The sequence below is a fragment of the Papio anubis genome, chromosome 1, assembly GCF_008728515.1.
Source record: "Papio anubis isolate 15944 chromosome 1, Panubis1.0, whole genome shotgun sequence".
Classification (NCBI taxonomy): Eukaryota; Metazoa; Chordata; class Mammalia; order Primates; family Cercopithecidae; genus Papio; species Papio anubis.
In genome coordinates, this window is record NC_044976.1 from 181,706,184 (window position 1) to 181,729,749 (window position 23,566).

Consider the following 23,566-nt stretch of genomic DNA (forward strand, 5'->3'; position numbering starts at 1 on the left):
CTCCCCTCTCCCCAGCCTCCCGGGCCTCCCGACACACCTACTGTTGCCTCCTACACTGCGCTCTCCAGCCTCTGCTCCTGCTCCTCTTCCTCCCACACCTCTTCTCTGCCCTCCCCCCACTCCCCTGGGGATCTCACCTCCAGCCCAAACCCCTGGGCTCCAGACTGGGGCTCCACTGCCTCCTCAGCACATGGATTTGGAGTCCAAAACCAAACTCCTACCAACCCCCTGCACCCCCCGCTCCTCCCATAGCCCTTCCCATCTCAGACCACTTCCCATGGTTCAGGCCAAAACCTTTGGGGGTTCATCCCCATCTGATCTGTCAGCAAATCCTGTTGACTCTACTCAAAATAATAATAATTATTATTATTATTACTATTATTATTACTAGTATTATTATTATTATTTGGAGACAGGGTCTCGCCCTGTTGCCCAGGCTGGAGTGCAGTGGTGCAATCACAGCTCGCTGCAAGCTTGAGTTCCTGGGCTCAAGAGATCCTCCTGTCTCAGCCTCCTGCGTAGGTGAGACAATAAAAGTGAACTACCATACCTGGCTTCTACTCAAAATTATCTCATGTTGGAGACCACTTCTCACACCCGCACGGCCCTCCCTAGCTTAGGCTGCCGTCAGCCGGCAGCTACAGCTGTCTCCTAACAGTCTCCCAGCTTCCTCCGCCCAGGCCCCCACAGGCGCTTCTGTACGTGGTTGCCACAGTGGGCCTGAGTCACACCCACGCCCTCCCCTGCTCAAATCTTCCAGTGGCTTCCACCTTACTCAGGGTCAAAGCCACAGGCCCCCTAATGGCCTCCAAGCCACTATAGCATCCCGGCCCCATCGCCTTTCCAGCTTCCCTCCTCCACTGCCCACTCTACTCCACCTCCTCCTGGGGCCGGGCACTGCTTCCCTGCTGGGATACTCTCCCCCCAGGTACCTGCATTTCCTGCAGGAATGCTCACTCCTGCATTTCCTGCAGTGGTCCCCTGAAATGTCACCTGCTCAGGGGGACACCCCTGGACCCCTCCCCTCAGCACTTCCTTGCCTGTTCCACAGCACTCACCTCAGTAGATGCGCTGTGCACTTATTGCTTGCTGACCATCTCTCCCCCTCTCTAGAAGGTTCTACAACAGCAGGGTCTTTATCTGTCTTGTTCACTACTGAATCCAGGGCCTGGCCCAGGATATATGCTCAGTGCATGTCTGAGGAATCAATCAGTGAGTGACCCAGTCCTGCGGAATGCTTGAAGGCCTGTTCTTCATTTGGACATGAGGACACTGAAGATCAGAGAGGGTTAGTAACCGCCCTAGACCTCACAGACAAACGGTGGAGCTGGGATTTGAACTCAGTGCCTCTCCTCTGGAATGTCTCCCTTACTCTTGGCTATTGAAGGCAGTCGGGGGGGGGCCAGCCCAGGCCCCATGTCAACCTCCCGCATGTGGGGCTGCCACGGAACGGTGCACCGCCCTGAGGAAACAAAATACTGCACGAGTTGATTTTATGCTTTAATTGCTTGGTGGTGATTTACTGCTGGCCATATATTTTTTTCCCAGCTGACACTTCTCTACGTGTATTTCTTTTATCTATCACCACACTTGACAGGAAAGTTGCTGATATTTACTGTTACTGTATGTACCAATATTTCCAACATATATCACCGCCCACTCTAAGGCCACAGCCATACCATGGGCACACAAAGTTCTGCCCCAGAATGGGCAGCCTTCTCCAGACACAGATGGGCGTCCTATTTGGAGAGGGCCTGACACCAGAGAATCTTACAGCCTCTGCCCCCATGTCATATGCACACAACCACACATATACCTCCCCAGCCCACGGGAACAGCAATCTGCTTTTTATCAGGATTTTAATCCAATGTTTTTATTTTTAAAGAATATTCAAGGCCGGGCACAGTGGCTCATGCCTGTAATCCCAGCACTTTGGGAGGCCAAGGCAGGTGGATCACGAGGTCAGGAGATTGAGACCATCCTGGCTAACACGGTGAAATCCGGTCTCTACTAAAGATACAAAAAATTAGCCGGGCGTGGTGGCGGGCGCCTGTAGTTCCAGCTACTCGGGAGGCTGAGGCAGGAGAATGGCGAACCCGGGAGGCGGAGCTTGCAGTGAGCGGAGATCGCGCCACTGCACTCCGGTTTGGGCAACAGAGGGAGACTCCTTCTCAAAAAAACAAAAAGAATATTCGATATTATCATGTTGAGATGAATGCTGCTGGAAAAGCTTTAAAACCAGTGACCTAGTCCAAGGCCCTAATTTCACAGAGGAGGAAACGGGGCCCCAGAGACAAGCAGTGACTTGCCCAAGATCACACAGCTCCATCCACAGCAGGAAGCGGGTGAGAGCCCAGCTCTCCCTTTCATTTGGCCTCAAGTCCTCTCCTTCCCTGCTGGGGACAGATTTGCTTGAAGAGGCAACGGGACATGCAGGACCTGAATCCCTTCTAGAAGAGTGCAGACCTCCAGCTGTGCTTTTGTAAACAAGCACGGAGCATGTCATATGCACCAGGCAACTTCATGCGAGGCATCTCATTCAAACCACACACCTGCCCTTGTAGGTAGGGATTAGTATTCCCTTCTTTCTGACAGCCACAGGCTTGGAGCAGTCAGCTGCCTGGCCCAAGGTCACTCTCCCTCGTCTCCCTTACTTCCCGCAGCACCTCATCTGCCCTTCTCACTACAGGCCAATCAGCCTCTGCCAAGCTGCTAACTCAGCTGTGACCAAACTCTCCTGTGCGGGAAATGCACTGGAGGTTCTTACTGAGAGAACAGCCACCCTTGACTCCTGCTTCTGGGCCCGGAACCCATGCTTTCCACCCCCACGGAGGGCCCAATGCAGCGGTGGCACAGAGCACTCCTACAGAAATCCTGTCACCTATGCTCTTAGCCCACCTGGGCATCTGCAGGTCACTCATCAATTGTCAGAGTCCCAAAGTCCCTCAAGACTGAGGGCGTCATTCTCCAAACGGGGCATGGCAGACACCTGCAGGAACTGGAATAGCTGTGTGGGAGAGCGGCCCCCAGGCTGACCTGCTGTCTCACCCACAATGCCCAGCAGAGACCAGCCCTGTGAAGAAGCCCATGACTTCTCAGAGTGGGGCTTCCACAGACGCAAAGGCCTCCGGGGACCAGAGTGACAAACTAGACACTGGCTCTAATGGGCCCTGGTGTGACCTTGGCCAGAGGACCAGCAGGGAATAAGGCTGAGCCAGATCATGGGCCCTTGAATGCCCAGCCAGGAGGCAACGGGGACAACGTGACCAGATGGGTGGAGGGAAGGGACAGACGGGCTGAGGAGGGAAGGAGGGGAGAGGACCGCAATTAGCGAAGTTCCAGTGGTGCAGAGACCCAAAGACAGGGGCCTGAAGGCACAGAGGCTGCAGGAATGGCCAGAGAGGGCCTTTTGGAGTGGGGAACCCTGGCGTGGCACCTGAATGGCCAGGGTAGGGGTGAGGAGAGGAGGGTGAGGAGAGGAGGGTGAGGAGAGGAGGCTGAGCTTCAGCAACAGAGGGAAGGCAGCTGCCTCTGGCTGCTGTGCTGTGCCTGGGCCAAAAGAGGGCTAGCCACAACTTCCACTCCCACGTCACCCAGATCCCGCTGGGGACCCCATTTCCACAGCCCAGGTGCATCTGATTCCCAGGTTAATTTGCAGCTAGGTGACTCCAGACAGATTCCTCTAAGCCAGAAAGTCCCTGAGATGTGGCTTCCACAGATGTCAGGAGGCCCTCACCCCAGGCCCCACTTGGGGAGGGTGGCCCAGGCGATTGCAGCTGAACTGCATGCTCTGGGGTGGGCAGACAGTCCTCCTCCGACTCATCACCTCCTGATTTACGGCCTCAGTCCCTGGGGGAGCTTCGGGGCTAAGTAATTGCTTCTGCCTTGATTACAGGCCGGCACAAATGACTGGTGGGCCTGGTCCCACCAGTGTGTTTGAATCTTTCAAATGTCCACACGCACAGCCACTATCCGGACCATCTGATCGTTACCTTAAAAGGTTTAATTTGCTTAGCGAGGAAATTAGACTATAAACTATTCAGAAATTATGGAAAGTCACACATCAAAGAGACCCACCCCTGTGCGTTCCTTAAGCACATTCTGCTAGAGCACTGTGTGTGCATGTGTGTGTGCATGTGTGGGTATGCATGTGTGTGTGTGTATGCGTGTATGTGTATGTGCATGTATGCATGTGTATGTGTGTGTGCATGTGTGTGTGTGCGTGTATGTGTATGTGTGTGTGCATGTGTGCGTGTATGCGTGTATGTGTATGCGTATGTGTGTGTGTACGTGTATGCGTGTGTGCACGTGTGTGCATGCATGCATATGTGTGTGTGTGTATGCATGTGTGTGCATGTATGCGTGTGTGTGCGTGTATGCATGTGTGTGCATGTGTGTGTGTGTACGCACGATCGTGCCTGCATGACCTGGCAGGTGTGTAGTTATCAGAAACAATAAGTGGCTCAGCAAAAGTCTGACTCCACACTGACTCTACAACCAACCCTAGAACTGAAGCTGCCTCTTTCTGGGGCAACAGGGCACGAGAAAGCTTGAGACAGTGGAAAGCCACCCAGGCACAGGCTGGCTCCTCCCGCCAGCGCTGACCCCGCTCTGTGATGTGAGCGCTGAGGGCTGAGGTTCCTGCCCACAGCTCTGGACCACACAGGGAGGGAGAACATCCCGTGAGGAAAACGCAGGCCGGCTCCTCACTGAAGGGTGGGCCTTTGTTCAATGCCCTGACCACCACTACCACTGACACAGCCTGGCCAGCAACCTCAGCACCCCGTCCTTGCCAGCCTGGTCCCAGGCCCTCCTGCTGTCTTCTTTCCTCCTCCCTACGTGGGGCACCGTCTAGACGCCCCTCCTGACCTTCCTAAGAATGGACTGAGCACTTCCTTGCTGCCTCTGACTCAGTCCTCACAGTCACTCAGAAAAGTCAGTATTTTTCTTCCCCCTTTAGAGATGGAAAACGAGGCTTGGTGATGTCTAACACCCCAAGTTCACACTGGACTCAAACCCCAAACCTGCTCTCCATGAAGCCCACCCCGCAGAGAGGTCGAGCCTGTTTTTCCCTATATTAGCCGATGTCCTGTGGGCAGCTGCCCCCTGCCAGATGAAGAGCAGAGGCCCTGGTCACCAGAGTGACTGGGCTGAGGTCACCAGTAAAGCCCTGTCTGCAGCCAGCACAACCACCCTGCAGCCAGGCCAGGCGGAAATGCGCTGTTCTGGACTGCAGGGATAAATGGGAGCAGCTCCCGGGCTCCCAAGGACGCTGCCTACCTGCCCTTGGCGGACAGCCCACCCACGGCCTGCAGACTGGCAGGCTGGGGGAAGGGCACCGCGAGGAGCAGAGGGAGAGCCTGGCCTGGCCCAGCAGCCGCACAGCTCCCCTGTGACACAGCGGCCTCCATCAGCGAGCCCCCGGCGCACCCATCTCTGCCTGCCTGCCTCGTGAGGGCCTCAGGGGCAGGGAGACCCCTGAGAAGCATGACGTTTTAGACAGCAACCTTCTGGGGTGGCAGCACCCTCAGAACACCCGAGAGTCGCTCCACACCCCTCTGACAGGCAGATGGAAATACGGAGCCCCAGTGGCTGGGGGCACAGATTGAAGCCCCCCACAAGCCTGGATTGTCCTTGGCTTGCCCTTGACCTTCCAAACGTGTAGGAACGTTGCCCTCGCTTCGGTTCCACAGCTGTGTTTGTTTCCACTCCATAATGGTTTGTTTCTCAACTCTCCACAGAGATCCACACGGCAGGTTTCTCCCATGGACCACGGCCCACCCCGTTCTGCCAGAGGCTACCCCACCTCTCTCTGAGGAGCTCCAGGCAGTTAAGAGTCATCTCCATGGGCAGCTTTCAAGGCTGGTACAGGGGAGACCAGGAGAGGCCAGTGCAGGCCCCACCCTGAGGGAACTCTGATGACCTCTGACCCTGCAGGGCTGCGGGTCAAGGGGCCACACAGCAGGGCCTGAAACCCGGCAGTGTTTACAAAGCACCTCGCATTCTGCTGGACCCGGGTCACACACGTCTTCTTCCTAGCTTGGTGGGTTAGCGTGAGCTCCTCTCCACAGACAAAGGAATGAGGCTCAGAAAGACCTAGTTACCTGTGCAGACAAACTGCTAATGAAAGATAGGACAGGAATTCAACTGAGCTCTTTTTGGGTTCACCAAACCCCTCTGCTGACAAAATCACTCCCTTTGAGAAATGCTCCTGGGTGCCAGGGCTCTGAGGCACTGTGAAGAGGACAGAGATGCTCAGAGATGCAAAGAAACTTGCCTAGGGGCACCCAGCTGGCTGCCAACAGGGAGCACTTCAACCCAGCTCCGAGAGCAGAGGACCTGGCGGTCTGTGCTGTGCTCCAGAGGAAGAGAGCTGCCTGGCTCCTTCCGGGACCCACCTGGTGACAGCAAGGTGAGCCAGAAGCCCCACTCCCAGATCCCTACTCTCTCTGGGCCCTGGGTCCTTTTTGAGGAGACATGGGAAGGACCCATGACATGCTGGACACATGGTCTGGAGAGGACCTGCTTAGCAAATGCAACACGAGGAGTCATTGCCCCACAGCTTGGGACTCAAATTATAACAGGCCTTGGGACACCCTCCGCACCAGGGCTGGGCTCTCCTGATGCTTGAAGCCCCCACTGAACTCAGAACAAATCGCAGCCCCACTGTGCTGCCTCAGTCAACTCAATGCCTTTCTTCTTGGGCCTCAGAATTTTATTTCGTTTGGAGAAAGGACAGCCAAGGACACAAGCAGCAAAGGAACAAACGACAGCAAAAATCAGTCAATGTTACCAAGCAAGATAGAGCTTAACAGCCCCCAAAGAAAAATGCAACCACCACAGAGTACAACTTCCCAACAATCCTTCTTGCCTCCTCTGTGTCCACACCAACACCGCCCCCTGCTGCCAGTTACCAGCATCGCCACATGCCCAGGAGGAAGGCTGGGGAAGTCCTGACCTCCCAGCCTCCTTCCACTTTTGAGATATGACAAGGTACTACCCACCTCCCTCGGGTACTCTCCACATCTCCGTATTGATCTGCAGAACTTCACGTAGAATATGACAGGAGGATGCCCCCTGGAGTTGTGCAAAGCAGTGGCCGTCTTCCTTGTTATGGGCAAATAGATTAAAGTATTGATCCAGGAACTTAGGACCACAGTGCTAATCAGGGAACCAGTGAGCCCTGCCCCCGCCTCTGAACAGGGCTAGGAGGAGGTTCCAGAAAGGACATACTTTTCCTTTTTTCTTTTTCTTCAAGGGGTGTGGAAAAGGGACTCTCTCTAACTCTGACCAGGTGTCTTCCAAACCCCACAGCTAAGAGCCTCTGAGGTCTGATGGGCAAATTCAAGTATGTGGCACCTGCTATCCCTCTCACAAGGTGGCCACAGATGTGACTTCTGTAGCCGAGGGTGAGAGCAGGGAGGGACCTGGGGATCCAGGGACTGCTTGCCCCCTCCTGCCCCAGTACGTTCTCTGTCCTTGCTGCACCTCCACTGTGTGTGTGCCCCCACATGACCTCTGAAAGAGACGCCTGGTGACGTCTAATGAGATGGGATGAAGAGCAGGCTGCCCCAGAGCCCCAGGTGGCCAGCAAGTCCCAAGACCCCTGGGGATGGGAGGTGGGACCACTCAGATGCTGGACAGCTTGGTGCCTCCCTGTCTGTACCTAGGACGGGGCCTGCAGCTGTGCCTTCCTGTACCAAACAGCCCAGGTCCCCAAGAGCTTGGCGAGGGTTATGAATCCATCCACTGAGGACTTCAGAGCCACCTGGTCTTCACCTCGGGTTGGCTCTCCATTGACAGCAAGGAGAATCACTTCAGCTTTGAACTCCCCTCCTCACAGCACCCCGTCACAGAGTCAGTGGCCCAAACTCAGCACTAAATCTGTGGCCAGCTCCCCTGCATTACAGAAGGACCCAGCCCTGGGAGTAGGTCATTTCATGAAGCAGAGCAGTGCCAGGAACAAGGGAAATCACCGTGGCTGAATGATGGGCCTGAGCATTCGCAAGCAGCCTGGGCCTCCCTCACTCAAAGACGCCTTTCAAGATACAGAAGAAACTGGTCACCAAAGCTCGTGTAAATTCACTGGGTAATTTACTTGTTGCAGCATCAAACCCAGCAATGGCCTATGGCAAAGTGCAGAGCCAGCGGCTTACGCAGGGGCCAGAAAAATGAGTCACAGGCCTTTTCCTTAAGCCAACAAGGAAGATAAACCAAGCACACGAGAAATGGGCAAACCGAAGCATCCTGTGCTGGGTCACCCGGCAGAGGGGACAGACAGGAACCGATGGCTGCACTGGGGATCCCGCCTGCTGCAGAGCTGGACTCTGAGGGCCCTGGAAGGATGGGAGTCCTGGAGGGTGGGCACCGTCCCTGGAGTACATGCACTGCCTGGGCTGGCATGTGGAGGCGGCAGCCCACCAAGCATGCCTGGGAATGGGGCGTCCTGCCTGGTGGGCGTCAGGTACCTGAGGAAAGCAGTGGGCTAGGACTGGAAGGGAGCGCCAGTATGAGGCTCTGATGTGCCAATGCCTCTGGCAGGCTCTGTGGCATATACAGGGCAGGGGCAGGCCTGGGCTTGGGCTGTGGGGTGGAAGGCTCACCTGGCGGAAGGCTCACCGGGTGGGAAGGCTTGCACACTACAGGGAGGTGAGTGGAGGGACCAGCCAGAAGGTTTCTGCTGAGTAAGGCCCCAAAAGTATCCAAAAGAGGGCCAGGGCGTGGGGCAGTGGAGGCAGGGGCAACGGCCCAGGTGAGGAACTGTTCTTGTTATTTCTGGTCTTGGGCCTTTGGCTCATGGGCCCGTGGGGATCCCTCCTCAGCACACGCTGTGGGCGCTTCCTGAGTCTATAGGGAGACCCTCTTTCCTGGTCATTACTTCTCCCAAACCCAACCACACGCCTGCGCTGCCACCACCTTCCTCTCCACCCTCCCTTTCCAAACCCAGAGCCAGCTGCTCAGGGTCCAAAAATCAGACAGGGCCCTGAGGAAACACTGGGGGTGCAAGGCGGCCCTCTGGCGATGAAGCGCTGGGTCAGTGGCCCTGACAGGCTTTGCTCGTACCCCACAGGCTTCCCTCAGCTGCCACGCTGCACCAGTCAGAAACTGGAGGGCCCTGAGGTCTGACTCGGACATTCCAGCACCTACCCTGCCCCGAGATGGGCAAGCGGAGGCATGACCTCTTGGCTTCCCAAAGGTGCAGGCACACACACCTGCACACACCTCATCACAGAAGCAGGGCAGCTCACCCGACCCCAAGGCCAGGCCCTCCCACCTGCCTCCTCCTGCCCTCTTCACACACACATTATGTTCACATATGCACCCGGGTGCACAACGCCCACGTGCACGCGCGCGCACGCACACACACACACACACACACAGTGAAATTCACCCCCCGCCAGGGTCCCGGAATAGCTGCTGTGGTGCTTGGCCATTACATCATAGAGGGAGGAAAACAAAGGCAAACTCCTGTTGCCCACTGAGAAAGGATGTGGCTAGAGGGAATGGAATTGCATGAATGCCAGAAAAAAGGAAACTAGAGGAGGGTGAGAGGTGGGAAAGCAACAGGAAGATTGTGAGAAAGAAGAGCAGTACACAAAAAGCTCAGAGGGAGGACCAGAGGCCTGTCCTTCCACCCAAACATGAAGGACTTGCTGGGCGCCCGTGTCACCTGCTGCCCCTGCCTTCCTATAGTAAACACACACTCACACACAACACTCACACACATTCACTCACAGCCCCACACACACTCACTCACACACACACTCACACGTAGGGAGCAGCACATATCTGAGCAAAGTACCATGGTGACAGTGAGTGCATCCTCTGCACACAGCCAGGGAGGCAGCCGCACGCAGTAGTTACCAAGATCTTTAATGTGCTCTTCAACTCATTGCACTAAAGAAATGTGAGTCCCAGCTACTCGGGAGGCCGAGGCAGGAGAATGGCGTAAACCCGGGAGGCGGAGCTTGCAGTGAGCTGAGATCCGGCCACTGCACTCCAGCCTGGGCAACAGAGCGAGACTCCGTCTCCAAAAAAAAAAAAAAAAAAAAGAAATGTGAGCATCCTCAGATATTCAAATCACTTATTCTCTGTAGTGAAACCTTTGGGAAGATGTGGGAGAAATTGTGTTCTGTATCCAGCACTCACATTCCTCCCCATTACTCCCCTCAACCCCCATCTCCCGAATACACAGCTTCAGCATGAGGTGCCTCTATGGGGCTTGGTTATCTGGGCTGAGTGTGCTCAGGCCTTCGCGAGCCTGCCTGGCAGCCCCTGGGCCACCCAGGCTAGTGTGACTGAACACAGGGCTCAGCGTCACTGATCCCTGACCCCCACCTCCCGCTCTTGGCTTTGCTTGTTGCCAGCTGCGCCACATCAGCTAAGGCACCCACATCAGTGCCTTGGTTAATAGATTCTGGGGGAGAAGTCGAGGACTAAATGCCATGGAAAACACCTTCCAGGAGGTCTTCTCACCCTGACCCAAAGCTCCAACAGGAGGTTTTTGATGAACCCCACCCCAGAATGAAAAATCTCACAGTCTTAAGAGCTAATAGTGTCAGGCACTGTCCTGAGGACGTGATGCATAAATAGACTTATTTAAAGTTAATAAAAACCTCCTGAGGTAGGGACTATTACTGTGAGCCTCATTTTACAGATAAACAAACTGAGGCACAGAGAAGTTAAGCAACCTTCCCAAGAGCACACCGCCAATAAGTGCGTTCAAATTCAGGCAGAGTCCGGACTCAACCATCACACGAAACTGCCTCTTTCTTGATCATGTTTCCATATAAAGTGACAACACTGACTGAGCCTGGCTGTGCCTCCTGCCAGAAGCAACTCTTGCAAGCCTCAAAGGCCCTTGAAGCAGGCTGTGCAAACACAGCCACGGAGATGCTTCTAGATGTGGACACGAACCTAAAAGCACCTGCTCTGAAAGTTGTGGTAATGTTACGACCACATGCCCTGAAGTGCTAATATATCAGGACAGAAAGCAAGAGCAACTCTTTCTGTTGCTCTTTGGAGCAGCAAAGGAGATCTGCAGGACTCCTTTGTCAACCACTCTGGAGAAATATGGCCCAAAGCCTCTGGCTCCTCACCCCTGCCCCATGCAGAGATCAAATGAGGCCTAGAGGCTGGACCTCCGGCAGTGATGGGCCACTAATCAGAAGGGGGAGCTCAACAAGGGGCATCCTCTCAGCTCCAGGACTTACCTGCCCCTCCCAGAGTGGACTCTCCACCCTCCCTGGCCTACCCCACTGCAAACTTCTCCCTCACTGCATGGGGAGAGGCAGAGACAGGCCAGGGCCATGACAGGGACTATTCTGACTTACTTGAAGAAGTCCTCCTTGCAGTAGACGCTCCCGGCCCTGGAGAAGCACCTGTCCGCCAGCTGCATCTGGCAGTCTGCACACTTGAGGCAGGAGCTGTGCCAGTGTCTGTCCAGGACCTTCAGGATGAACTTGTCCAGGATGTGCTGGTTGCAGCCAGCACACTGGGGGATCTCTGTGAGGAAGAGGAGAGAGAGGTACTGTGAGCCTTCCACACAGCCCTGCTAACCAGGCCAGGCCCTGGCAGTTGCCTTCCCATTCTGCTGGTGGTGGAAACAGACATGGCCCAAACCACAGAGCTGTTGCATGTAGTTGCACAGGTTGTACACTGCACACAAAGGTGCATGGTCAAGGGACAAGTGGGGACTGAAAGCCAACCCTTGCTTTGCTGGCCAGGCTGTGTATTCTGGCTTGGGGTGACTTTGGCCCAGAGGAGTCATCTGTTTCTAAGGGCACCACAAGGCTAGCTGCAGCAGCTAAGCCATTTATGTCAGCTGCAGTTCCACAGCCAACAGGCCAGGAAGGCTCAGCAACATCCACCTCTGTTTCCACGACATTTTCACAAGTGATTGGAAGCTCTGCTAAAAACATCAGCCCCCAAAATAAGCCCTGCCCAGGCCTGGACTAAAAGGCCATCTGTCCTGAAAAGCAAATGATAAATACGGTGTGGGGGAGGGGGTGGGCAGTGATCGAGGTCCAGGCCTGAGGGTGCTCTTGTAGAGAAAATCTCAATATTTTAATGAACTGCAACCGATACCATAGATCGGCTGGATCAATACCTCCTCCTAATGTGCCTTCCTGTGCTGCAGATAGGAAAGCTAGGAACTGCTTTTCCAGATGCCCTTGTGGCTCACATTTTGAAGATGATTGAGTCTTCCAATCAAACGCTCTTGGGAGAGACTTGAATTCAAAACTGAGCTAAATGTCAAGACAGCTGAGGGACAGGCTCCCCTTGTGCTGATGTGCGTCATGGCGGAGGCGATGAGGTGCTGTGTTGGGTGTTGCACTGTCCTGGTCAGTCACGGCAGAGGCAGTGCAATTCGGGGGGCTGAGAGTTATCCTGGAAGCTCCACCCAGCGGGCTCCACTGAGTTGAAAGCCACCTGCCACCTGATCATTAATCACTTTTCACTTAAATAGTGAAAGTGGACTCTGTTGTCTGCAACGGAACCCTAACCACCGCCCCATCTGGTTCCTGTCCTGGGTGACTTCCTATCTGAGGTCTGTTTCTCCGCCATCCCATCTTTCCAAGAGATTGCTTGGGCATTTGATAGTATTTTGAGTCACTGACTGTTTCAAAATCTACAAAATGGTCAGGTTTCCATGGTTGGATGAACAAACAGTGCTAGGATCGCTAGCCATTTTCCCCTGTGCTTTTCAAAAAGAAGGTGACAAATCAACAAGTACTAAGAACAAAAACATAAAAGTGCAAGCGTTTGGCCTCCTAGAGTATCCTCCTGATACGGCACTAGCAAGGCTGGAAACCCCAGGGTTCCCATCCCTATTATAAAAGACACCTTTGCTCGTTGTTCGTCTAAACACTCACTGCCTAGCGTGGTGCCTGGCACACAAGGGTAACACCACGGATGTTTATCACTAAATAATAAATTGATCAAATCGTGTCTGAGAAGCTCACCTTGAAACAGTTTTTCACTAGTTTCTCCTGTACACTCCAAAATGTCAACAGCAGTAAAACCAAATCTCTCATGAATCATACATGGTTTTTTGTTTTGTTTTGTTTTGTTTTGTTTTGAGATGGAGTTTCGCTCTGTTGACCAGCCTGGAGTGCAGCGGTACAATCTCGGCTCACTGCAACCTCCACCTCTTGGGTTCAAGCGATTCTCCTGCCTCAGCCTCCTGAGTAGCTGGGATTACAGGTGTGTGCCACCACACCCGGCTACTTTTTGTATTTTTAGTAGTAATGGGTTTCACTATGTTGGCCAGGCTGGTCTCAAACTCCCGACCTCAGGTTATTTGCCTGCCTCGGCCTCCCAAAATGCTAGGATTACAGGTGTGAGCCACCGTGCCCGGCCTCATACATGTTTTTGATTCATATCATGTTTGTTGGTTGTGATATAATTTTAAAAGTGTTAACATAAAGGAATTACCCTCAACGTACTAAGAAAAATTTTAAACACATCTAAACCTATGTAGAGAGAAGGCTTTCTTGACTATTAAGACATTTATACTTAAAACCTATAAATAGGCTATTGGGACAATCACCAAATGCCATCACTAGCCCTGTACACAGAAGTGACAACCTTGGGCACAGTTAAACCCCAGCCCCAGCCTATTCCCTTCATGGCCCCAGTACCACCAGTATTTGTGTGGAAGTCAGGCCTGATATACCTGCCTTGCCTGTTGACCCCTTTCCCTTTCTCAGACCAAAATATCCCATGAAAACTATCAGGTGTCCCACTTGCTAATCGTCCCAGTATATATAGGATTCTTTTTTTTTTTTTTTTCTATCTCCACAGTTTTCCTCCTTGAGAAATACATTGTCCAGCCAATCAGTACTTACCCAGGAGTTCCAGTGTGCCCAGCAAAGTACTGAGCACCTGACGGCCACAGGGATTTCCACCCAGTGAGGGGATGGGCAGGGCATGGGGTGGGAATGTGGATTCTGGAGCTCAGCTGCCCGGGTTTGGATCCTGACTCTGCTTTTTAAACTTGGACAGATAACTTAGCCTCTCTCTGCCTCAGTTTCCTCGCCTGTAAAAGGGGGTGATGATGACAGTAGTGCCTGTAGGATTGTTGTGAAGAGCAAACGGATTGATACAGGGACAATTTTTAGGACAGGCCCCAGTATACAGTAGGTGCTCAAGACAGGCTTGCTACTATTAGGAGATAACTGTCAAGCCCACGGAAAGGCAAGTTAGGCACCCATGTTCCTGGGCATTTTCTCCTGGAGCCCTCACAAGCATCCCTGCAGAAATGTCATGACTGTCCCGTGGAGGCCGAGTGGCCGCCTCACACAGCAACTATGCCAGCGGCCTGGGGCCATGCCTGTCTGCCCCACGCAGGGACTCACTCAGCCACACCCCTGGCCTCCCTCCAGGGCCCATCAGGGGCTGGCTGGCATCTCTGGAGGGCCCTGGAAGGTCTTGATGAGGAGGTGACCCTTGAGCCCGCCAGTCTATAAAGGGTGGTTAGCCAGGAACTCCTTTGGTGTGATGCCCCCAGGATCCAGCAGGAGAAAGTAGGGGACAGCTCAGGTCAGGAGAGTTATGAAGGGCAAAGGGGAGCGGGTTTCTCCAGCATGAGCTGAGTTCAGCGCCCCTGCGGTCTGCTGAGCAGCGGAAAGGCTGAGGGAGGAGGTGTCTGGGAGGACTGCCCAGGCCGCTTCTTGCAGGGGAGAGGAGGGGAGACCCAACCAGGAAGCCCTCCCAACTCAGGGAAGTGAGTTAAGGACAAAGGGCATGCAGAGCCAGCAGAATGTGTGAACAAGACCTGCTGTGTGCCACAGGGCAGTGCCATGTGCCCACTGAGCCCCAACAGCAGGGCACAGCTGTGGCAGGAGGCTGCCAGGCAGAGCCGTGCAGGGCTTCATGCCCCAGTGGCACAGCCGCACCTCTGCCCTGGGAGTCAGGTCAGGGGCTTCTTTGTGCGATCTGGATTTCCAGGAGCTGGGCCCTAGCCCCGGGGGGCAATGAACCCTTTGAGAACCCAGATGAAGCACCATCCTCGCTGGCCCCTGGCATGCGGGCCAGGAGCTAGCCCAACTCCTTGCACCTCCCTTGGCTCCTGGGCAAGAGGGGCTGAGGGGCCGCAGATTCCCACCTAATTGTTGTTTGACCAGCCCTCTGAGGAGAGATTTGGCTATATTTCTCCTCCTAGCCACCAGTGCATGGGATGCGGGTGAGGACGTATGCCCATAAAATTTATTTCGAGCAAGATATCTAGTGGGAGCCTTAATCTGATGAGTATTCAAGAGAGAATACATTAGGGCTAATGTATGCAGGGAACGGCGGGCAGGGGGGTTTTAGAGGCTTGTAAGCAGAAACAGCATCATGTTGAGGAACAACACTAAAAGCAGACAGACAAGCCATTTCAGCCTCGAGCTTGGAGGAGAGGATCCACGCTGGGTCACTCTGGGTTGCCCAAACTAGAGGTCCTCACAGAGAGGCCTTGGGACCAAACCAGGGCCCTCTGGTTTGGCAAAAATGGAAGGGGCCTACCAAGGGTGCCCTTTAAGTTAAGAATTAAAAAGCTTTTCTATTCCACTGTAGATTTTGATGTGGGGATTAAACAAAGATAATTTGGAAATGCTCTAAAAGATCTCCAATATTCCAATCACAGTAGTACACGCCGGCATCAGAAGCCTGTTATGAGCCACGTCAGGGCTTGAGTGTGTATGACCTCAGTGAACCACTCTCAGCGAGGGAGGAATTACCATTCCCATTTTACAGCTGAGGAAACTGAGCCTTTGCGAGATCAGGCGATGTGTCCAAGGCCCACAGTGGGGGAGCCGGAATTCCAACCAATAGCCTGTGCTGCTGCTTTCCTGAAGATGGACTAACCCAGCCTGAGAGCTCAAGGGGCCTGAACTATCCCCTTACTTGGCTGGAGCCTGTCATTGTTTTAGATAGGAAATTGTGGCAGAGAGAGAGTCTCAACACGATTCCATGTATAGCGACAAGGGATTATAAGACCACTGGCCTCTTGAGCTCCCTAACAGCTAGGCAAATGGAAACGTTGGAGGCACAAACTGAGATGACACAGGTATCCAGTGTGCATGTGTCATATGGGATGGACGCCTAATGTCCAGGGGAGGGCGGGAAGCACCAGCCTCTGTCCACCATCTCCTCCTCCGGCTACAAGGTGCCTGCCTGTTGATGGCGCCCATCCCTACTTGTGAGGATGTGGACACCTGTGAACTCAGACCCCACACTCCAGGCAACGTGGGCCCCAGGTAATTATTTAGATTAGTAAAAAATATAAACTATCTGGAAATTTTTCAAAGAGCAACATAAGCCTTTTAATTAAACCTATAATAAAGTATTATGTTTACAGTTTAGAAAGGCTGAACAGAACAGTTTATCTAGGTTTCCTACCAGAAATAAAGTTCTGGTGCATGAACCGGATCTCCTCCTCCTGAGGGAGGAGGTGTTGAGGAAGACTGCCTTGACCTCCTCTTGCAGGGGAGAGGAGGGGAGAACTATCTCCCTTCCCCTTTTCTTACAGAGGTGCAGTGGCTCACATCTGTAATCCTGGCACTTTAGGAGGTCAAGGCGGGCAGCTCATTTGAGGCCAGGAGTTTGACACCAGCCTGGCTAACATGGTGAAATCCCGTCTCTACTAAAAAAACAAAAATTAGCCAGGCATGGTGGTGCATGCCTATAATCCCAGTTACCCAGGAGGCTGAGGCATGAGAATCGCTTGAACCCAGGAGGTGGAAATTGCAGTGAGCCCAGATATGCAGCCTGGGTGACAGAGCAAGACCCTCTCTCTCAAAAAAGAAGGAAGGAAGGAAGGAAGGAAGGAAGGAAGGAAGGAAGGAAGGAAGGAACGAAAGAAGGAAGGAAGGAAGGAAAGAAAGAAAGAAAAGAAAGTTGTAACCAAAATTTGCAAGGGGCAAGACAATTTCCAAATCCCCAATAAGCTCAACGTATTTCATGCAGTATTTACTATCTCAAAAATTCCACTTTAAAACTGGAATTTATGCAGATGCTTGGAGTCACTAAGGACAAAATTTGATCTAATAACTCAGTTCCCAATATGAGGAGTCACTTCACTTAAAATTAAAGTTTTTCTCTTATCTGCCCATAAGTGTTTCGTGACGACGCTCTCTGCTGGGGCTCTGCAGAGGGTAAACTCAGAAACAAAAAAGTAATATCCCTGGAACAGCCAAAGAATCTTTGGAAATGCTAAACCACATAGAACAATACACTCCCCATCTGCAAGGCCGGCCCACCGGAGCATTCCCAGTCATGCAGAGGTACACAGGCAAGGCACAGACCTAAGCCCACATGTACCTGCATGAACATATACAGACATCCTCACATGCACTCACATACACACTCAATATTCATGCAGATATATATATACACACATACCCACACCATACTTATATACAGACATGCACATAGCACAGACACATACATACACATACAGAGAAACACAATCACAAATAAAGATACACCTTGAGACACATACATTTCTACATATACAAAGGCACACACATGTACCACAGTCACATATACATACAGACAAATGTACATGCATATTCACATATTCTCAAAGACACATACTCACATGTACACAAACACACACACACAAACACATGCACTCACATCCTCATACATGGGATGAGGCATTGCCACTCTGGAAAAAAAGCCAGTTCTGAAATCAAGCTCTGTCTGTGGAAAGGAAGGCTTAGCTGAAGGAGGGAGCTGTCCAATCCTGAAGCAGTAGGGAGAGTAGGGAGTGAGTGAACTAGAAAAGCAGAGGGAAGTAGAAACATTGTTTCAAATACTTTTTTGGAGAAGGCTTAAAAATACTGGGAGATCAGCCTGGGCAACCTAGTGAGACCCCGTCTGTACAAAAAAAAAAAATTCTCCAGGCAGGCCGAGGCAGGAGGATAGCTGGAGCCCAGGAGTCCAAGGCTGCAGTGAGCCATGATTGCATCACTGCATTCCAGTCTGGGCAAACAGAGCAAGACTCTGTCTCAAAAACAAAAACAAAACAAAAAGAAAACACACACACACACAACAAAAATTTAAAAATATTTGGAGAATTTGAAAGTTTTCAGTTCTGCTCAGAGTTTAGATCTCCAAACCTTTAGGTCTTCCAAATGCCAAAAAATTCCAGATCTAGTCAGACCTGAGCTCAGATCCTAAATTCCACCCTGTATGTGATCTTGGGCAAATTGCTTAACGTCTTCAAGCCTTGATTTTCATATCTATAAAAAGGAGATAATCATACCACTATTGGGGTAGCTGTGTTATCGTCACATCAGGTAATGCATGTAAAACACCGAGCCCCCATAGTCCCACTGTCCAAGGCCAATGGTTAGCTCTCTCCTTCACGGTCTAATAGCCAGTTGCCAACAAGATGCATGTCTATATTTAAAGTGTATCAAAATTACTTCATGATTCATTATTTCCTAATATACCTTTTCCCTCCCTCACCCCCCTCCTAAACACTCAGAACTCTCTTCCACTCCCTTAATTCTAAAGCTTTCCAAAGACACACACTTTTCTAATCAACCTGATCCTGGAGTATAAACAGCAGACAATGCAGTATTACAAGGGCTCAGTCTTTCTGGAATAAAGAAATCTGGCAGACTTTTTCCTCTGCAGAATGAGGACAGATTTGCCAGACCTTGGTCTCCCCCAGCATGTGGCTGGTAAAAATGAGGAGGTTGAGGCCACAACTGCCTGATCTTACTTCACTGTTGCTGTAATGTATCCAGGTGAGGGTAGATTGGGTTCAAATTAACGTTTGGGGCTTCTAGCATTTTTTCCTAGAGATATCTAAATGCTCAAAGGAAAAGAGACTATTTCCTGCTTGATAAGAAATCGCTACAGACCTTTCCCCAGTAGCCGTAATCTCCTTCTTCATCGAGGAAGCTTTTAAAACTCACAACGTGATAGGCAGCCCTCAAAGCACCTGAAGCATTGTGATAGGGGCACATCAGGCTTATTTTTCAGAGCGGCCCATCAGAAACTGGATTCCATTTTTAAATCCCCAAATTCCTCCATTAGTGGTTTCTGAAAGCTGGGAAGTGGAAGAGATCAAAAGGTCTGATGTGATCCGTGGCAGACCAAACTGCCCACACCCCTCTGGTGAGAGATAATAAATATCATGCATTTGTATTCCCCACTCACGTTTCTTCATTGCCAAGAAACTGCTCTCAAGGAACCAGGGGCCACCATGAAACATTTCACAGAGGGTTTGTGTTTGTTTGATCGATTTTAATTATTTGAAAAATGGTGTTTTCTATCCCTTTGGTCACAGAAGATCAAAAGGGTAAAGGAAAAAAAATTCCACTAAAGAGACTAATATGAAAGCCAACATATCTGACAATGACTTCTAAAATATATTTAAGAAAAGGCACCTTTCTGGGGAAAGGAGTCAGAATTTCAGATCTTTCCATTGAAATCATAATGCTGATGCGCTACTTAAATATTTTTAAAACTAAGTTACTTTGTACTGATAGGAATAATGTTTAGGCCTGGCACGGTGGCTCACACCTGTCAATCCCAGCACTTTGGGAGGCCAAGGTGAGAGGATTACTTGAACCCAGAAGTTCGAGACCAGTCTGGGCAACATAGCGAGCCCTTATCTTGATTATAATAATTTTAAAAGTGAACGATGTTTATTTAACTGTGCTCTGAGACCAGATTAATATTTTGTAAAATTTGTACTTTGATGTGCCAAACATATGGCTGTGCCAGCTTGATATGCCTCCTGTGAGGCTTTTGCTTTTTAACTCCCTTTGCTTTTTCACTGCCTTTTGGATGAAGTGTTCTTTTTGTTTCATGCTTTGACTTGACAGCCTAATGCTCAGGACAAGGTTTTTCCTTGCTGCTTTCCAGAAAAGGAGCTGGGTCCATGGGAGCCACTTGCAGGGCTCCCTGTTTGCAGACCCCACAATATTCCCGCTCGGGTGGCCATCCTCTTGGGACAGCCAGCAGTGCTCCCAAGGGTGGCTGTGTCTGTGAAATGGGAGCTGTGATCTCAGTCTCTGAGTACCTTAAGACCGCCAGCACTCCGAACTTGGTCAAGTACCTTCAAATTGGCAAGCTCATTCCCTCCCCCCAGACACCCTGTGAAGCAGACATTCATTGTCTCTGTTTAAAAGGTTCTGAGAATAAGGGGCTTCCCTACGGGTACACAGGTTGAGGCCGAATTAGGACTAAACCTTCTTTTTCTCTGGGTCTGATGGCTTCCACCTGGGCTCAATCAAAGCCACCTCCATCTGGGATTTTTGCCCAAAACCTTTTTGCTGGTGATTTCCCTCCAGAAGTAAGCAGTTTTTTGAGCTTTGTCTCAAATAACATTTGGCCAATATATATTTCCAAAAACGTGTAATTGTATTTATTTGTTAAGTTTCTTTACTGACTACTAACTGAAAGGAGACGCCAAGTGGGGCATACGCAGTTGAAATATTATGCAAATGTTTTTCTTGAAATTTTCCATTCCTTTCCCACACGTAAGGAAGAGAAAACAACAAATTGCAGACATTGCTGTTCTCTTGCCTCAGGTTCCCTGAGTAAGAAAGAAGGAAGATGGTTTTCTAAAGGCAGGCTTGGGAAATACTGTCAGTGGGGGGCTCATTGATTTAGTCTGGGAATGACTAATTCTAAAAATGCATCAACAAGGTGAAACCACAGGATATACCAAGTTATGGCATGCCTGCCTAAACACATACCTGAGTTCTGAAATGTCCAGGTCAAAGATTTATAACGGAGGTATAGTTACATTAAAATTAAATTAAGAGGTCTATTATTGGATAAATATTTCAAAAATAAAACTTTCCATTTCAAAGTAGCCACCATCACCGCTGATGATAAAATCCTGTTTTCTGGTCACAATTTGCCTTTTAAATCACCTGGTAATTGTGACCAAAGGAACCAAGGCCTGATTCATCCATGCAGTCCCCACACAGGGAAAACCTGAGGCCCACGGCTCAGTTTTCCATGACAAATCTAGTGTATGCCGCCCCCCAACCCTGGCTCTTTGTCATTAAAGAATATTCATTTTTGTTGAACAGTTTGTAGTTCCTGTTTTTATATTCTTGCTTATTCTAAATCAGCATATCTTGAAGAGGCAATAACAGAATTTTCCAAAATGTTTTTATAAAATTCCTCGTAAGGGATATTCACAACCTAGTAATAATCTCATAACACAGCTAAAGCACAAAATTCCAACATTAATTTTTTCAAACGTAAAGAGAAAAGGCACATTGAACATCAAGGTAGTTCATGATGATGACAGCAGCATTAAACATAGAGAGCTGGGCTAGCCACAAAAATATTGGAAAAATTCTAATTTTAAAAATTGGCATCACACTGAAGGTAAATCATATTCTCTATCATCATATCCACTGACATTTTTAAAAATGCATCAGTGTACTCACGTCTTTTTATCTAATTTCTAATTTTTTCTGGTTTGTCTTGACAAATGACTAGCACCAGAAAAAAAAGTCAGAAAATCCTTCTCACATCAGAAATGATCACACCTGAAGCCGTCCTTGCCCTTCACTTGCCTTCCAGAATCCTTCCCACTTTTACTGTTTGCTTTATTCGGTGGTTTGGGGTGCCTTTGAAAATCTCCTTTGTTCTTTTTCGGCTTTGTCAAAAATAGTAACCTCTTCAATAAAACAGCAAATTCAAAAGTAAACTGGAGATAATTTTGATGTTATCATTTTAAGGCTATAATTTGGATAATATTTTAACATAAAGAGGCGAGTAACAATGAAATATACAATGTAAATATGTATTTGCAGGGATAGGATTATTTCCTAGGTGATACACCGTCACGTAATTAGTATTCTTCAGTAGGATATCAAATATTCTCAGTAATTGCAAATAAAACAGAAAATTACATTAAACAAATCCAGGTTCGTATATGGAAATGTTGTAGACATATCTATTTCCACTCCATTTTCACATTTAATCATTGCTAAATCTCTACAATGTATTTTTCTGATGTCTCACTCTGTAACAATTTTCCATATGTTTGGCAATGTTTCCCTCATAACAAGAAACTTTCAATTAATTTGGCTGCAAGTTTTGTCTCTATTAAGCTATTCCCAGAACCAATCCCTTAACCCCCTAACATCATAATTAAAGCAAATTATACTTTAAAGACATGTGGGGGTGAGGTACTGCAGTAAAACATCTGTGGCTAGACCCAGACTGACAGAGGGAATAGGGTGGGGAGATCTGAGAAAAGAAATCCACCGAAATTACAGCAGGAGGTAGGACTCACCTCCCAAGACGACTTTCCAGTCAGCCACTCATACAGTTAACCCCAAAGTCCATTTTCCAAGGGACAATCCATTTCATTTTCACCAATTAAACCCAAACTGTCCACCTACCCCCAAGAGCAGTGCCTCAAAATGGTTGATTTGTGCTCCATTTTGATCAGGGATCCTATAAAATTGAGGACTGAATAAGGTAAAACCTCACAGTGGCATCTAATTTTAGTTGATTTCTTCCTACCACAAACAATAAGAGCCCAGCTCCAGGGCGGCTTCTGTCCTATAGGCAGCACCTGTGCTCCCCTCCCAGGGTGCCTAGAAAGAGAGATGGGTCCACCACCGTGCAGCCTTTTACACGACCCCCCGAGTAACAGTCCTGCACGGTGTAAAAGCCCTGTGCCGTGAATTCCTGCACAATCCCATGTTTCTCCCCGCAAAGATTCTGCAAAGGAAGGAAGGGATAGACAGAAGAAGTTGGGGGAAGAGGGGAAGGAGGAGGAGGGAGAAAGAGAAATTCAAGCCACCAGACCCCGGGGGGAATTTTACTAAAAGCAGTGGACTCTATTTGCCCACATCTCTGTTATGGGCATTGTTAACGCGCATTCCAGGAAGGGAGAAAGGCAAAACACTGTTGCAAACGTAAAACCCCCTCAACGGCGCCCCAGCCAGCCCTCTCCAAATTCAGCAGTCTATGCAGTCATGTATTTGGTGCTGCCACAGCAAACTGCTGCTTCAGTCTGTCTCTAACCTTGGGTTTCTCAAAGTGGGTAATATTACTCCTTCTGTCCTCTCTTCAGCTAAACTGGTTCCAAGTCCCTATGCGTTCCACAGCTCCTCAGCTCTGTTCCTGAAAAATTTCCTTAACTGAAAGAAAAGGCACAAGGTCCCTTTATCAAGTTTCACCCACCCTCCCCCCATCTACAACTCTTCAATAGGAAGAAGACACAAGTTTCCCGGCCAGAGAAATATACTAAATACCCACCATTCCTGCCCAAAACAAGAAGCTCAAAGCAGATTTCATAACCAGGTAATAGAAAGAACGGTTAATTCTTGTTAACTAATGTTCCATCCCTGCAGGACTGCAAGCCCCATCCTCCTTCCCCCGGCTCCTCCCTCTCCTCCCAGCACTGGGGTCTCCGGCTTCAGTCTGCTAATGCGGGTGCTAAGTAATCACTAATTGACTGTAACGCAGAGTGAAAGGGCATTAAAATCCGAGGCAACAGGGAAGTTACGACAATGCAAATATTTAGGACTTGAGGCTTTCTACACCTGGCCAGCGGGGTCATCGGGTCACTGTTCAAAATACA

General features: G+C 50.2%; 1 protein-coding gene across 1 annotated transcript in view; it reads right to left on the reverse strand.

The window, feature by feature from the left end:
• LHX4 (LIM homeobox 4) overlaps positions 1 to 23,566 on the reverse strand; it is a 44,972-nt gene that overhangs the window by 15,415 nt on the left and 5,991 nt on the right. Inside the window, exon 2 of the mRNA XM_003893446.2 lies at positions 11,334 to 11,505. Coding sequence (XP_003893495.1) covers positions 11,334 to 11,505 — 172 coding nt within the window. The remainder of the gene's footprint in view (positions 1 to 11,333; positions 11,506 to 23,566) is intronic.